Genomic DNA, 17427 nt, shown 5'->3' with positions numbered 1-17427 from the left:
TTGGCATGCCACATAGGTGCCACATAGGCAAATTTAAATCAAATTGAGAGTTGGCCACAATTGAAACCAAATAATTTGTTTTTGACCAAAATCGATAAAATTGAAAGTTCAGGACTTTTGTGAAACTTTTATGAAAGGTTTGGCCTTTTTATAACATTTGGCCTTTTTTTTTTTGCCAGAGAGCCTTGATGTATGTTTTTTTTTTGCCGAAGGCTTGATGTATGTTTTTTTTTTTTTCCAGAGATAACAATATATAAATAGAAAGAAGAATGACCATCTCATGAAGAAAATGAGTCATCCTTAAAAAAACAAATAAAGCAATGTGGACTTTACGGCTATAATAAGAGCCATCCAAATACACATTCGTTTAACAAATTTAGTTATTCAAAAATTGAATAATTCGCTAAACGAACGGTAGAACAGAAAAAGAAAAATCAATATTAAGGAAAAGAAACACTTACCAGCAGTAATCAAAGGCAAAACAAAAATTGTACCTTATGAGCGTAAATGTCGTTAACGTAGATGGAGGGGCCATTCAGGAAGAACTCTCTCAACATATTATACCTGTTTTTGGACGCACATTTCATTTCAAACGACGTCGTTTCATTCCCGGTTAGGGTAATTGTCCCTATGTGTGACATGGTTTTAAAGTTAAACTTTAGATCTGTCAATTTGGTTTAAGCCCATATATTTCTATCTTATTTCTATATCTATCCTTCAAGTTTACTTTTGCACATGTTAACTTTTCTATTTTCTAAAAAACAAATATATATATATATATATATATATATACACATATATATTTATTTATTTTTGCTAAATTTTTTAAATATTCCTAATAAATTATTACTTTTTAAATTAAAAACTAAAATATTATTTTAAATACAATGTTTATAATAAAAATCATACGACACAATCTATTAAAGTGCACATTAAAGTAAAAAAAATCAAGTATGTGAATTTATTCGCGAAATTATTTTGCCTGCCACAAGAAAATATTGATCATGTTAAAAAATCAACTTTATGAAATTAAAAAAGGAACTTAAATTAAACACAACAAAATTACAGTTTAGCTCAAATTAGGTAAATCCATGCCAAACACAGCCTTAAATGTGGTTTGGTAATAGTAGACATATTAGCAAAAAATAAACTTTGTTTAAGTCCTAATTTCAGTAATTTGGAATTTTGGATAAACACATCCTCTAATTATATATAATAGTTTAATTTAATGTAGACCAAAATTAAATCATGCAAACTTTGTAAAATACTGGTTCTTTAGGGTCAGGCCACATTAACCATCAAATTTCTTGTTAAATTCCCCTCTCTCTCTCTCTCCTATTATCTCTCTCTCTCTAGCCTACCAAAAATCTCGCATACAATGGGCTCTCTGCTGGGTGACTGGCCTTCTTTTGACCCGCATAACTTTAGCCAACTTAGACCCACTGATCCTTCTAATCCTTCTGTAAGTTCTTTTCTTCTTCTTCTTTTTAACTCAATTCAGTTAGTTATCTGCTAGATTCCTGTGAAGTTTTCGTTTTGTTTAATAAAATGACATTTTTTAGGCATTTTTTGGTTCCATTTGTTAGATATGATTTATGTTGGTATTTTGTTCATTGTTTGTTCAACTTATAAATTGTTCGGTAGAATTTGTGCATTTTTGGAGCATGGATATGTAGATTCATGTTGTTGAATTAAATTTTAATTTTATCCATTGAACTTGAATAGTTAGTGTGGCCGTTTCTTTATGTTGATTTACAGCATATGCTAAATGTAGTTAATAGTTGATGATATTGGATTATGTCTATTATGACAATTATATTGATCAGATTGCTAGATGCAAGCAGTTGTGATTTGAACTAACCGAAATTGAGTTTTAGTTGGAAATTTACAAGTGTATGTTATAGCAATTCATAGGCTGAAATAATTTATCGATACAGCATCGAGGATTCATTGGCTTTTGTTCGTACATTTTTTTGTTTTGAGAAGTTGTAGAATTTAAGGTTAAGCTGCAAACCACTTGAAGTGGTGAATGATCTTTTGAGTTGTAGATGCTATCTTGGTATACTTAAGTTGTGTCATTGGCCAAATGATTAGTCTGTAGCAGTTCTTTTATTTGTACGATATGGCTCATTTTAAAGACTACAGACAGTATCTTAATGTTTCTTATGTTGTTGCTTGTTGATATCTTTTTCACCATTATTATCTTTTTGTGTGATGAAAGCACAAATTAGTGATGTTTTAGCTATATGGCAGTTCCCGTTTTTGGCAGTTCCAGTTTTTTCGTGTTCGCTGGTAGGTTATTGTTTAGTCTCTTCAAGAAGAATGCTAGTTGAAGTTGCTACTGTGATTTCAAGATAGATGATTGTCGTATATTTATAAACAGCAAGGAAAAATTGAGTTCTCTAACTTTCTGTTTAAGCCTTCGATAAATTGAGTTTTCTTACTTTTTGATCATTAAAGATAAGGATGTAAATGAAGCACGAGAGAGAAAGCTCTCTCATCCTCTGCATGCTGTCCAGTTCTTTCTATTTAATGCTCATAAACTATAGTTTTGCTTTAATTTCACTTTGTTCTGTTTTTTTATGTGTTATTAGTGTGCTGATGAAACAGATGTGACCAGCATAAAAGCATTAGCTTCATTTTAAATGCTTAAATAGTAGTTAAAAGAATATGTGTTGATGCTTTAAAAGAAACTAAGACACTTCTGAGAGCTTTTCTAGCCAAGAAAAAAAATGAAAGTGATGCCAGAATAGTGTCCAAAATGAGTATTACAATGCTCACTGCTTTATATACATATAATCTTATGGATTTAAAAGCCGAATATTGCTTCTCACGACTTTTCATTTTAATGACATTCTTGTCCGTACCTCTAATTGCACAATAGATAATTCAAACACTAGATTTCCTTGTGTGTATCTATTGTTACAAAGCTGTGTTGGTTGTTGTGGCTCAGAAAGTCAGAATCTGGCTTGCCCATTTTGAAATCTCTAAGTCGATTGACCTTTTCAGAGTTCTCTGGTCAACTTTGTTTAGCTGTATTCTTGAATATATTCATGCTCCTGGAAAAGATTGGTTTGCTACTAGACGCCATTAAAGTTCCACCTCTTGATTAATATTCATTATGGTTTATAAATCATTTAATGTATGTCCTCTACAATGAATATTATATTTTGGAACTCCAATATTTTACTACTCTTCTTCAATGAAAATGTCTTTTTGTTTATCAGTATTATGTGTGCAAATGTTTCTCCTCAATTTTTTAATTGCATTTCTTGTCATGTAATATGCATTTTTGTGCTTATCTGCAATCATAATTTTGTTCTCATGCCTTTCGATAGAAAACGACACCTGCTACTTACCATCCTACTCATAGCCGGACTCTGCCACCGCCTGACCAAGGTAAGAGTTACATGACTTGTAATAGCCGTTCACCCATGCTGAAACTAATTTTATCATGTGACAGTATGATAGTGTCGTGTTTCTCTCATTGTGTGTGTATGCTTGTCTATGGTGAATGCCTGAATTTCGTAACCTCATCTAACTTGGTAGCTTCTCTCTGTCCAATCACTGATGTTGTGCAACCTGCTGCAATAAATTTGAGCATATTCATGCGTTTTAAAGATGCTTCTTCTTCCTCTCTTTTTATCCTTTTTTGGATAAGACTTTAATGTTCAAAACAAAAATGCCAAAATCCAGCATAAATAACTATACATTTACTCAATTGGATAAGGAGATTGAGAAACGTACGTGGATGAGGGATTAATGAATCTGAGCTCATTTAGACCCTAGTCTTCATCCTAATGATCTAAGTACTGAGGTGAAATTATCCAAGTCCAAGCTGTTAAAATTTGGTACAGTGTAGAAATATAATCTGTTGACTAAACACATTTAGAATGTTTCTTGCAATACAGATTTATCAAAGTTAACATTTAGAGTGTTTCGTGCTAGCATTTTGTCATTGTTAGTATTGTAGGGAGTAGGGACATTGTGAAAAACTTGTGCTATATGGTTGGTGTCTGCTGTCCAGATTTTGAAAATATTAGCAAGTATAGTCATCTGGACATTACTGACTTCGATTTTTCTAATCCAGTTTTTATGGTATTTGTTGTTCCGAAGACAATTTATTTATATGGGATCATTTATCTGAGAATTATATTGGCAGTGATTAAAACTGAAGCCAAAAATATTCTTCTGAGGAAGTTTTATGAGCAAGCTGAAGAGAAGGTTGGTTACTGATACACAATGTTACATACTTAAATTTACATATTACACATCATTTTTGCAGCTTCTCATTGGTAATACTCTTTGCAGTTGAGACCGAAAAGAGCCGCTTCGGAAAATTTAATACCAGAGCATGGATGCAAGCAGCCTAGGGCTTCTACCTCATGCTAACCTTTTGTTTCTGTTGGATGTCACACATTGTAGTTGTTAATGTAAGGTTAATTACTATCACCCCTGAGCTTAGATCAAAATTACTGTTTTTTTCCTTGGAGTGTGAAAAATTACTGTTTTCTATCTAACATTTTGGTTATTTTTAACTGAAACCCTCGGTTTCAGTTATTTAATAGCTAAATGTCAGGGGAAAATAGTAATTTTTCAAATTTCAAGGGGAAAACGGTAATTTCGGCATAACGTATGATAGTAATTAACCCTTAGGTGTAAATATGAGGCATGTCATGTGATGCCAAATTTGTTACCTTGTCCAGTGAAAGGACTTGCTTGGCTGTTTCTTTGAACTTAGAAGCCATACATATAGATTTGTGTAAAAATCAGATTTATAGCTGAATAATATGACAAAAGGAGTGAGATTATCACTTGTGTTTTGCTTGTTCCTTGGTTACCTCAGTTGCCCTACCTTTTTTGCATGGCCAGTGCTTGGTTGATGAATTACTTCATATTGAAGATGTAGTCTATATTATAGGGTGTGCAAAAATCGAATGATCGAACTGAACCAGAAAAAATTAATTCGGTTCAGTTTGATATTACAATTTTTTTTAGTTTTTGGCATGGTTTTGAAAATAAGAAGATTTTAGTTCTTTACAAATCGAACCAATTGAACTGAATTAAAAAAACATCAACTAAACTGATTGGTTTGGTTTTGTTCAAACAGAACATAATGCACACCCCTATATAATTCGTCAACTGATGTAAATAGAGCCAAAATTTCACTCCTGCTTGATTTCTTATACCATGTTAGGATCTTGCACAGTAGACCTGGCAATTTTAGACACGACACGATTAAATGATACGACACGACACGAAGTTAAACGGGTTTGGGTTTGATGTAAATGGGTTTGGGTCATAAACGGGTCAACCCATTTATGACACGATTAATTTCGGGTCTAAATGGGTTATACACGCCTAACCCGTTTAAACCCGTTTAAACACGGTTAACTATTTTTAATTAAATATTATTTATTTTTATAATTGAAATGTTATTAAATTCTTAATTTTAATTAATTTTTTTATATTATATATAGTTAAAATAGTATTTATCTCAAAATATAGTAATAATTTATTTAGTATTATATTAAATAAATTTAAAAAGTAGTTAAATAATTAAACGGGTTTAAACGTGTCACTTTAAACGGGTTGATCTATTAACACGTTTAAATAAACGTGTTTATACGTGTCGTGTCGTGTAACCCGTGTAATATCCGTGTCGTGTTTGGATTTTGTATATCAGACCCGATTAATAATCGTGTCGTGTTCGTGTTTAGCTTAATCGTGTTCGTGTCTAAACGGGTTTGACCCGTTTATGACCCGCAGACACGAATTGCCAGGTCTATTGCACAGTCCTAATATCTTTTCCTGGTCAAAGAAGGTGGATGCAATTTGTGCTTTTAAAAGTTTGACAAAGAAACATAAATTGGACTATAATTTTTATAAATGTCATAAGTTTTTTTATTGACTGTTGTTTATGAATTGAAGTCTAATTGCTGCCGAGAATTGATTGCCATAAAATAAGATTAAAAAAGGGCTGAAAAAACAGCATTATCCAAGAATAATTGCTGAAGCCACTAGAATATGCTAAGAAGCCTGGACAAACATGTGACAATATTTTTTTATATTATTTTACACGAAATAAATTTTATGATAATTAAACTAATAATAAATTTTGAATTTTGTACTAATTAATTTTCTTAACATTTGGCCTAAAATAATTAACTTAAAGTTCATTAATTTGCTTAATGGGTTAAGTTTTAAATATTTAAGAGATAAATGTTAATGTAAATTATTTTATGATCACATAGCTGCCTTTTGTTGACAGGGTTTTACTGCTTTGAATGAGACTAGAGAATACTACATTTCACCATTTTCATTATGTATGCAAATAAGTATATTTTAAGTCTTTAAAGTGTTCTTTTTAAATATAATTAGGAGAGGGGAAGCATTTATGAGAGAAATTGAACTCACAAATTAGCAGGATACTGGCTAGCGTTTATCCTCTTGTCTATTTCGATCACGACGGCAGGAAAACACGTCCAAATAAAAAAAAACTCATATTGGGTTTAAGGATAATCAGACTCGAAGGGATGACTTCCACCACGTCAAGGCCATGATATATCTGATCCACGTAAAATATCCCTAAAAAATGGATACAAATTTTTGACCCCTACTTAGTATTAAAGTGTTGATGAAAGATTACTTGTGTTAGTGATTATAGCAGCCTCTCAATAATAAAATAAAGTAATCACTGTATATTGTTGACTATATACCCAGACAGACTAGCTGTCCAAATTTGATCCATTTTCTGTTTTTTCCTAATAAAGGTTTAGACTTAAAAAAAAGCCTAAATAACCAAAACACAAACAACTGTAATAAAACTAAACACACAGTTAACAAGAACAGGCAGAGAGCCATGGCCACTCACATATGCACCTCATATTCACCAATCACAGCCAACACAATCACCACCAACACCAACACCAACACCAAGGTTTTTTCTGTTCCATTGCAGTCCAAAAATGCTAAAAATCCAAACTTTTCTCTGTCTTTAAGCACCAAAACCAGGCTCTCCATATCAGCTGTTGCAGGAAATAGTGCACTTCAAGTTGATGAACCCACCACTTCTAGTAAAGGGCCAAAGTCTTTGCCTTTTAGAATTGGGCATGGGTTTGATCTTCATAGATTAGAGCCTGGTTACCCTTTGATTATTGGTGGTATTAATATTCCCCATGAACGAGGCTGTGAGGCTCACTCTGATGGTAAATTCTTTTACTTACTTATTCTAATTTATTGTTTTCGTTTTAATTGTTGAATTGGATTTTATTGTTTCAATTTATAATTAAATTTAGTGTATGACCAATTCATAGTTCAAGATTTCAATTTTTTGGTGTCTTGGTTGTCTTCTTGGATAAGTTTTTGTGGAACCAATTAGAAATGGTATATTAATTTATAAGAAAATGGTATAAATAATAGAGTTTTGGTGTTTTATAAAAAAAAATTGGGAATGGAAACGAAATGCTGAAACTAGGACTCGAGAAGTTTTTGTGCGACGTAATTAGAAGTTAATTGGTTGACGTTGTGTTTATGATTGAAGTGTCTCTTTTGTGTTGCAGGAGATGTGCTGCTGCACTGTGTTGTTGATGCAATATTGGGTGCACTAGGGTTGCCTGATATTGGTCAGATATTCCCTGATTCTGATCCTAAGTGGAAGGGGGCAGCATCATCTGTTTTTATAAAAGAAGCTGTGAGTTCTAACTTTTCTATTTGTTGTTCATATGCTTATGAATTATGAATGTCTCAATCTTTGTCTTGTTTGTATGGACCTGGTCCTGATTCAAGTGTGTGCATTTGTAATCATTAAATTTGGTATCATGTGTAGAATTGTCTGCCGTGATGAATTAAACCATGTAGTGCAAAGCAAGTAATTTTGGATAGTCATTCGTCCTAGGTCAAAGCCGTGAAATATGTCGAGTTTGAACTGGGGAGTTCAGGAGTAATGATATAAAAAGAAACCCTTAGGTGTACTTTATCCGACATTCTAAAGATAATAAACATTTTCAGAAATGCTCATTGCACCATTTGATATGAAATATTCTTCTTCTGCTGGAGCTTCGCGTAAATACCCACTCGTGACTGTGAAAGTAATTTTATTTGGGAGGAAACAAAAGATAAGATGTAACCAGATTAACAGAAGTATTACTTCTTCAGGTTTTAGCTTTGCACATATTAGGGAGAAGTTATTACTAGGCAAAAAATAATTCTGTAATAGCCACCCCTTTATGTGAAACTACGCTCATTCTTTTTATTGTTCTTTAAGAACTTATATCTCCAATGTGTTTTACCTTTTACTGGTGTCCTTTTTGTTTAGTGTACTTATAATCTTGTTATTTGCTGAGAAATGTTACTTGAAGCATCATACACAGACTATTAGATAGCGAATCTAGTAATGAGAGTCTAGTTTGAGACAGTTAAACTGATTGATTTTTTTTTTTGAGCTTTGTCTAATGCTACATTTTGGATGAGGGTAGTTAAGGAAAAGTGTCTAAGGAACAGAAATCCTGAATTTTTGAAATCTAAAATATTCAAGTTCCTTGAAAATGAATGAATTTCATTGTATTGTAAATAGTTCACACTCTAATTTCTCAGAATTAAGAAGCAGCTTTGAATTTGGAAAGAGTAAAAGAAAATTCTGACAGTATAGCTCATTGGCCATTACCACTAGACCTCAACAATTGTGGACATTTTAAGTTTGCTATGGACTAATCATTGTATTAATTCCAACATATGTATGCAATTTTTTTGTTGTAACCGGAGAGAGATGGGGGGAAGCCAAATTTAGGGCTGAGCTAGTTATGCAGAATATGGAATAAGCAAATATAAATTTCTTTCATGGGCTGTTTTATTGCACTTGTGCTCTACGGGACTGGCCGAGTGCGATCACTGTGAAGTGTTTTTATGAACCCGTTCGTTTTTTAGTGAGATTCTACTCATTCCTTTTCCTATTCTTATCGTATAGCCACTTTGTATCTTGATTCATTTGTAACTACAGTATCTGTATAGAGTAGTCACATACCTATGTGTTTTTTAAGCAATGCTAGTTAAAGTATGACATAGTACACATCATATTAGAAAGAGCTGTTCAAGTTGTTTGTCTCAAATCTCTAATAACACATTTAAATGTTTTGGTGCAAAGAAAGGTTTCCTTAGGGTCTATACGGACCATTTATCCCAAAATCATTTCTGAAACAGGTCAAAGCATTTTTGTAATAGTTGCTCTGGTGGAAATTCAAGAGAAACCCTTTGTTTGACATACAAAAGGATTTGTGCAACTTTTATTCATATGGCAAGTCTTTTTGGAGTGTAAGAAGTTCGATTCGAGTAACAGAATTGCCAATAAATTCCCGTCATGCGACTCGTGTCTAAGTTAACAACTTGGTGTGACTACTAGATGTCTGACAAGCAAATTCCATTGTGTCTATATTCAGCTCTTGCTTTTTACTTCTCTTTCTTTGAAATGAAAAGCGGTGAAATCATATTTTTTACAAAATATGTTACAAATATGAAGTTTAGGAAATTCAAAAACGAAATGACGAAACAGTGCTCAATTAGTTTCCATGCAACATAGTATGTAAGTAATATAAAATCAGGTTATCCCAAGAATTGATATGAAACACAACAAAATGGGAAATAATTATGCAATTTTCTCTGGTATGATAGTAATCTGACTCATTATGTGTTTACATTCGATTTATCTGATAAAGTTTATCTTCTGTAACGTGCTCGATTCCAGGTAAGACTCATGCATGAGGCTGGCTATGACATAGGAAACTTGGATGCCACCTTGATTCTTCAAAGACCAAAACTTAGTCCTCACAAGGAAGTTATAAGATCCAATTTGTGCGAGCTGCTCGGGGCCGACCCTTCGGTTATAAATCTGAAAGCAAAAACACATGAGAAGGTTGATAGTTTAGGTGAAAACAGAAGTATTGCAGCTCATACTGTGGTTCTTCTTATGAAGAAGTAAAGGATATCTATTTAAAACAAAAACAAAAAAATCAATACTTTGATTTTTAACATTTGCACTTCATTAGAATATTGCTGTTGTTGTTACAGAGATGAGCATGTATGTTGTTCTTAAGAATTTATAGCTATAACCAATAATGGAATTTGCTTTTGTATTACAAGTTGGCTCTGTAGTTACCTTGTATGATGTCTCTAGTGTTAAGGATTATTTAGAGGGGGAAAAATCGACAAAGGTTTGTTTTGCCCCTTGAACTTCGGACAAAGGATCAAATAGGTATAAACTCGTGGCTTTGAAAAAAAAGAGCTCTGTAGAATAGACATTTTGGACAAAAACACTTTTAAAATATACGTTTAGACTCGTTTTATTCCTTCAATTTTAAATGGTTCAATAGTTTTGTGTCACCTCCGCTCCAATTCATATGTAATGTTCCAATTATTTTTTAACACCTCAGGTAAAGGGGTAAAATGAGCTAAATTAACGAACTTGTGGATATTTTTGTCCCAAGTCAATTTGAAATGATACTTCTGCCAAATTGAATGAGTAAAAATGAACATTTGTTGAAAAAAAAAATATATATTCATGGCCGGATTTGGGTTGAATCTAATGGTGCGAATTTGGGTTGAATCCAATGGGGCGAATTTGGGTTTAATCCAACTGGTTTGGACCTAGTTCGGCCTTCAATCAGGCCCATGAATTGAATTCATGTAGACCTTTTCAATCTTGCATAAAAATTTAACAAAAAAATAGATGTTCAAGCATGCACATAAAAAATGGATCTTTGCGAATTTGGGTTTGGACTCGGGACGGATTGAAGATAAAATTAGTAAATTTTTCAAAAATATTTTATTTTATAAAAATATATAACATTACGGATTGACTTTTCTTTCTGAGCCATTGCTTGAGCAACAATGATTAAAATTGCAAAACATTTTATAAATGTACTTTAAACTTTAATCTCTGATCACCAGCGGAAATCGGATCGCCGACCACTGCCTGCCTCCAGCTACCAACCACCTCCGGTCACCGCTATTCTAAAAACTAAATCATACACTCTAAATGTTTTCACAATTATTTTTGGTCAAACAAGTATTGACCTTAAAAAAAATATTATTTAAATATATGGTGCAATTTCATCATAAAATTAAGTATCTGAGCTCGGCCGAATGAGCTGGACGGATACTCAGCTCAACGAAATCACTCTAAATAGAAATAACTAGTTTGGACATGGGAATTTTCCAACGGACTTCCTCCGCCTGCGATGCAAGACAAAGAGTCGACAAAGTTAAAAAAAACTTTTGGTTAGATTCTATGAGACACTCAATGACCAACAATCGGAAAGCATGGGACATTTTATCTATGACCTAAACCTTTTCACATGTAAAAATCAACTATTTCTAAATGATGTCGACAATTATAAATTTTCATTAAATTGCCGAGTATAATTTGATATTGCTAGATGTGAACAAAAGGTGTTGCCGAGGTCCTAATGAGGGTAACCTTAAAAATTAAGTGGTTGTTAAGACTGTTAATCAATAATTTTTCATTAAAAAGGCTGAATCATTCTAATCAAACCAAATAAAATTGCAATTTGTGAGTATCTATTTGCATGTTTGAATGATACCACTCATTTCAGACATTTGAATTACTACTATTACTAGCACATAATTTTTGAAAGATCATTGGTCCTTCAAAATGCACATTTTTTTTGTGATGAATTAATTCATTTCTTACTCTAAATTAACATCATTATTTTTATGACTATAGCTATTTGGGTTATTTACTAAAAAAATGTTTGACTTATAGCTTATAATTTAATCATATGTTTTTAATTTCTATAATGTCATTTATTTTTTTTTTACAATTTTATGCAACTAAATCTTTTTTAAGCAAATGTAAATTGAGTGAAATAAAAAATAAAAATAAACATGCATGACATTATTAAAAAAATGAAAAATCATACATGATATTACAAAAATATAAAAAACAATGATTAAATTATAAAATTATAAAATTTTCTAAATGTAAAACATTTTTTCAGTAATTACCCTGACTTTGTTTTATAAAAACTACAGACTAACAATTCTTCAAAAAATTCTTAAATAGACAAAGTTCACCACGTCATCTTTGGACTGGGCAAATTATTTTAAAACACATCATTTAAATATTAAAAATGTAATAAATAAAATTACATTAACGTCATTCATGGATCATTTTAAAATACATTATTATTTTAATAAATAAAATTACATGAATTTCATCATTTAATAATATATTTTTAAAATGATTGAATAAATGTCAGCATTTAATACATCACTTAATTCTATTTATTAAAGGCCTAATCACTCAAAAAACCCTCACCTTTAAACTTTTTTTCAATTCCACCCCGACGTTGAAAATTTGTCAATTTTACCCACTTTTGAATTTTCCGTTTTCAATTGTACCCCAATATTTTAATTTTTGTTAATTTTTTTACTTAAATGATGAAATCATTCAATTAATTAAGTTTAAACATGAAATTAAATTCTTTTTTATTCAAAAAAGTACAAATAAGTCCTTTATTTTTAAAAACTAACTAAAAACCATAATCAAATTAACACTAATTTAGATTCTTAATTAATTTAACTAAATTTAAATAAATTTTAAAAATATACAATCAATATATGCGAGACATGGAGAATGTTTTAAACAAATTTCCAAACGCAAAAGACGTTAATTTAATTTTTCAGGGTACAATTGAAACACAAAAATGAAAAATAGGGTAAAATTGACAAATTTTCAACGTCAGGGTATGATTGAAAATGGGCTAAAAGGTCGGGGTTTTTTTAAGACATTAGGCCTTTATTAAATTTCTTATATGTATTTAATGATGCATTTTAAAATGATCTATGAATGATGTTAATGTAATAGTATTTATTAATCTTTTATATATATATAATGATGTGTTTTAAAATAATTGGCTCATTTCACAGATTACGTGGTGAACTTTATCAATTTAAGAATTTCTCATGATATATAATTAGTGTTAAATATGAAAGAGGGAGACATTTGCATGAGGCATAACTAAAAATTACTAAAACAGGCAACAAAAACACAAAGTAATACAAAAATAGAAGGACTTGAAGGAGAAATTAAATTATTGTATAATGTTAAAGATTTTTTCAATCGACCTGTTTATTCGCTAAACCGATAGCAATTTTTATTTTCCACCCTCGTTGAAGATCTATCTCAAAAATCTCTTCATCTGAAAGAGTGTTTTTCACTTTTTATTTTTATGTTGGATATAGATTATAGTATTAATACTTTCAAGTTTTTTTTTTTTATAATTTGGAAAGAGGGGAGCGCTTTTGGGAGGAATCGACCCACGACCTAACAGTTTGCTGTTTAGCGTTTATACCGTTTGAACTATAGCTCATTGGTATTAATACTTTCAAGTTAAATACTAATAAGATATAAAATAGAAATTCCAAGTCATAACATATTTTTTTGGGTATATGTATGTATCACCTTATGTTTGCATTGTTTTGATTAATTCGGGTCGAGTCGGATAAGACCCTTTAAAACAATACAAAATTTCCAATTTTTTTTAAAGGTTGTTGTATATTCGAAAGATCAACTCGAAATTTCGGTTTAAATGTGTTACTTCATTTCAATCCCGCTGGTCAAATTTAAATTAATTCAAAATTATAATGTAAAATACTTATTTTGAAACATCTAAAATAGCGGCAGTGTATATTTAAAAGTTAAAATGAAGGTATTTAGAAGAAAGTGTAGAATTACGAAGTTTGAAAATGTAAGAAGTTGGGAGTTTTGACAAAGAGCAAGACTCAACACAAAGTGGAATATAAACCAACAAAAAATCCGGTCTAAATTGGTCGCTACGAAGGCTTTCAACCATTCTGTAATAAACTAAAGACCATTTACATTTGTTAATTAGCCATCCACTTTGTTGACAATTACTCGAGTAATATCACCATCATCAAAATCTTCCCATTAATATTGTCATTTCCTTTTATTTATTTATTTTTCAGATACCGTCTGATGTTCAAATTTTTTGTTCTGATTAATACAAATCGAGTCGGATGGAATCCATTAAAACGACAAAAATTTGCCATAATTTTTTTTAAAATTGTTCCATACCCTTCACTCGAATCTAAAGTCTTTTTTTCAGCTCCGCTTGCATTTTAATGAAACTGAATTGAATTGCAATCTTTTTTTTAGAAAAAAATAAATAGAACCAAATTTATAGTGATGTAATAAAAATTTAAACCTAAAACTAAACTAATCAGTTTGGTTGAATTTTTTTTGTTCAGTTTTGGTGACAGAATTGTTTTAGCCCGAACTAAATTTTATTTGACTATTTAGTCCATTTCTAATCTTCCGGCATTCCAAACTTAATCTTTGTCTATGTCTCGCTTTGCTATAAATTTTATCTCCTTTTTATTTATGTTTTAAAATTTTGACGGTAATCTGGTCTAGAGTCTACCCCGAATTGCATGTGATATTACAATGTTTGGTTTTTACTAAAACTTAACCGAAATTTATTATATTCAAAATCAAATCAAACTAAAAAATCAAAAAATAATACTATTATAGTATCAAACAAAACCAAAGTAATTTGTTTGATTCGATTTGATTCATTCTATTTGGTACGGTCCCACACATATATACACAGTAACACCCTAATGGTTTCTAAATATAGGCAAAGATAGTATAATTTTCATACTTATCAGTGGGCACCAAAAGTAGTTTGATTGATTAAATTTTTACTGATGAAAGGTGGTAATTTCAAACAAAAGTAGGTGAAGAACATGCATTGATTCACCACATTAGGTAACAAGAAAATATATTAATAGATTTTGTTTATGGAAGTAGTCTTCATGAAACTTTTATTTTGGTGCCAAGAGGATTATTTTATCAAAATTTAAAATATTGTTATGTCCCTATGCTCTGGTAATAGCGCAACTCCTTAAAATATATCCAAATTCTTACTACTTTGGAAAGAATTCTAATAGGAGATTTAATCAAAATAAACTAGTATCAGTTAACTATAAAAATACTGATGTTTTACCAAAATATCTAACAAAATAGAACTATCAAAAGCAATTGTATGGCACCAAATTAATCCTCTGTGGAAAACATAACTGGCCTATATAATTATTAGAAAAACAATTAAGAGAGACTTCAAAAGAAAAAACATTTGTATTTATTTCGAAAAAAATATTTAAGCTCAAGAAAAAATTATCAACGAAGAATATGTACATTTCATACCGTTTAATTGTTGGATGAAAATCCTAAGATTTTAAGGTTAAAATTTCGACAAATCCTTTAATTGTATAATTAATTTGAACATCAAACAAAATGTTATGATTATACCTCTATGGTGGATGTCGTTTTCAAGTGTTTTATTAACGCGCAAGTGTATTTCTTTTTTTATTCGGTTTTTGATTTGTATAGAAATTCAGATAGTGTTTTCTTTTCGTAGTTTGTTTACTCTTTTTTCGGAGTCGTAGCCTTTAGTGCCGTAAGCTCTTTGAGTGTTGCGTTTTGTCCTTTTTGTGGTTTTTTATTATGAAGTAAAAAAATGATTCATATTTCAGTTATGATTATAATTTATATTTCAGTTATGATTACAGATTACAGTCGACCCTCTAATAATTAATAAATAAATTAATAATTCTAATAATTAATCAAATTTCAAGGAACCAATTTCAATATTACGTCTTATAAAGTATTCAGTAAATTAATAAATTTTTAATCCACCATATGTATTAATTATCAGATGGTCGAGTGTATTATGATTATAACTTATCATTAAATTATTATGATTATAACTTTAGGAGTAATGCATTTTGGCGAAAATAATAGAAAGGAGAAGAAGGAAGCAAGCTTTTTAAGAGATACCTATTGAGAAGCTATGCTTGAAGTCAAAATAATTTTATTTTGTCTCCTGCAATGTTAAATTAATTAAGAGGACCACTTCTGCAAAATTTATTAAAATGGGTCCAACTTTAACATTTTGAACCTTTCTAGATGTAGACTGATTGTATTTAGACCACATTTAGTTGTTTAAAACAAAATAGCTAATGTAGAGTTAACATGCCAATGAGTCATATTTCAGTTATGGATAAATTATGTACTTATTAATACTATGTGTTATGTAAAGAAAAATAACTATAAGTGACTTTTACCTTATAAAATCACCTGTATATTATTCACCTCCTAAACAGTCGGCACATAGTTTACTACTGCACGTAGTTTATTACTTTTAAATTATTTAATCCCAATTTGGATAAAAGGATTACTATAAAAAAAACATATTTATAAAATAATATTTTAACCCCACTTTTAATACTTGATAAATGATGATATGTTTTTATAAGTTTGACAATTTTAATCTTGAAACTATTTTTCTGCACCTTAATGCATACACACTAAAACATTAATATGATTTAAAAATAAAATGTTATTAAACAAAAGATATACTATAAATATTAAATTACACTATAATATTAATACTATAAATATTAAATTACACTATAAATATTAAATTACACTATCATTCGATCCTTGGTTTCTAATAATTGTTTATCTCTTATTTGTCTAATTGAATCTAAGAAAGAAGTTATTGACGATTTTCTTGTTCGTCGGCTTTGGCCGAATCTAGATTTTGAGTACAGTTATTCTCCTTCAATTGGTGCATCAGGGGGTATTATCTGCATTTGGGACAATCAGGCAATTTCTTCGGCTTCAATCTCGAAAGGTGACAAATGGTTAGTTATCGATTTCTCTTGGAATTTAAAGCCTATTCGATTAATTTGTGTCTATGCCAGCAACTGTCCTCGCGAGAGGTCTTTCTTTTGGAATCTTATTCAAGGTAAAATATTGTCAGACAGGATGTGTATTCTTCTCGGAGATTTTAATGAGGTGCTAATTCCGTCTGAGAGACTCAATTGTACTAACTTTTCGAGTTCTATGCAGCAGTTTTCTGATTTCATCTCAGGCTCGAATTTGATTGAATCGCCTTTACAAGGTCGTCTTTATACCTGGCAAAATTCAACTTCTAAATCTAAGCTTAATAGATGTTTTATTTCAGCGGATATCCTAGAGGTTTGGCCGAATTGCTACTTATCTGCGCTTCCCAAGAATTATTCTAATCATATTCCGATATTGTTTCGTTTCGAGGTTGTTATGGATTGGGGTCCCAAACCATTTCGATCAATTAATGCATGGTGGGATCACAAAAATTTTGATTCTTTTGTTGCGGAAACTTGGGCAGAAATTAAAGCAACATCTACTGGAGACATTGTGAGCAGGCTGCGGGTTCTGAGGGAGAAAATTAAAAGCTGGAACAAAAATGACTTTGGTAATTTGAATACTAAACTGGATGGAATTCATCGTTCTATTCATGATTTAGAATCATCTGCGGACTTCTCAGCTCTTTCAGAAGCAGAGCG

General features: G+C 30.8%; 2 protein-coding genes across 2 annotated transcripts; both read left to right on the top strand.

Moving 5' to 3' along the window:
• Positions 1–1253: 1253 nt before the first annotated feature.
• On the top strand, positions 1254–4827 carry LOC126679088 (DET1- and DDB1-associated protein 1). The gene is made up of 4 exons (XM_050374028.2): positions 1254–1462; positions 3339–3399; positions 4163–4224; positions 4312–4827. The coding sequence occupies exons 1-4, from the start codon at positions 1379–1381 to the stop codon at positions 4390–4392; spliced, it is 288 nt and encodes a 95-aa protein (XP_050229985.1). The 5' UTR covers positions 1254–1378; the 3' UTR covers positions 4393–4827.
• A 1935-nt stretch (positions 4828–6762) lies between these two features.
• On the top strand, positions 6763–10133 carry LOC126679281 (2-C-methyl-D-erythritol 2,4-cyclodiphosphate synthase, chloroplastic). The gene is made up of 3 exons (XM_050374276.2): positions 6763–7208; positions 7563–7693; positions 9740–10133. Exons 1-3 carry the CDS (start codon positions 6863–6865, stop codon positions 9971–9973), a joined length of 711 nt encoding a protein of 236 aa, XP_050230233.1. The 5' UTR covers positions 6763–6862; the 3' UTR covers positions 9974–10133.
• The last annotated feature ends 7294 nt before the right edge of the window (positions 10134–17427 follow it).

Source organism: Mercurialis annua, linkage group LG4 (assembly GCF_937616625.2).
Source record: "Mercurialis annua linkage group LG4, ddMerAnnu1.2, whole genome shotgun sequence".
In the NCBI taxonomy this organism is placed as follows: Eukaryota; Viridiplantae; Streptophyta; class Magnoliopsida; order Malpighiales; family Euphorbiaceae; genus Mercurialis; species Mercurialis annua.
This window is presented reverse-complemented; position numbering and strand designations above follow the sequence as displayed.

Bases quoted from the DNA above. Each gene is read 5' to 3' on its own strand.
- LOC126679281 (XM_050374276.2), top strand. From the start codon at position 6,863: ATGGCCACTCACATATGCACCTCATATTCACCAATCACAGCCAACACA. The intron at 7,209-7,562 runs GTAAATTCTTTT...TTTGTGTTGCAG, and splicing joins CTGTGAGGCTCACTCTGATG to GAGATGTGCTGCTGCACTGT. The intron at 7,694-9,739 runs GTGAGTTCTAAC...GCTCGATTCCAG, and splicing joins CTGTTTTTATAAAAGAAGCT to GTAAGACTCATGCATGAGGC.
- LOC126679088 (XM_050374028.2), top strand. From the start codon at position 1,379: ATGGGCTCTCTGCTGGGTGACTGGCCTTCTTTTGACCCGCATAACTTT. The intron at 1,463-3,338 runs GTAAGTTCTTTT...GCCTTTCGATAG, and splicing joins CTGATCCTTCTAATCCTTCT to AAAACGACACCTGCTACTTA. The intron at 4,225-4,311 runs GTTGGTTACTGA...TACTCTTTGCAG, and splicing joins ATGAGCAAGCTGAAGAGAAG to TTGAGACCGAAAAGAGCCGC.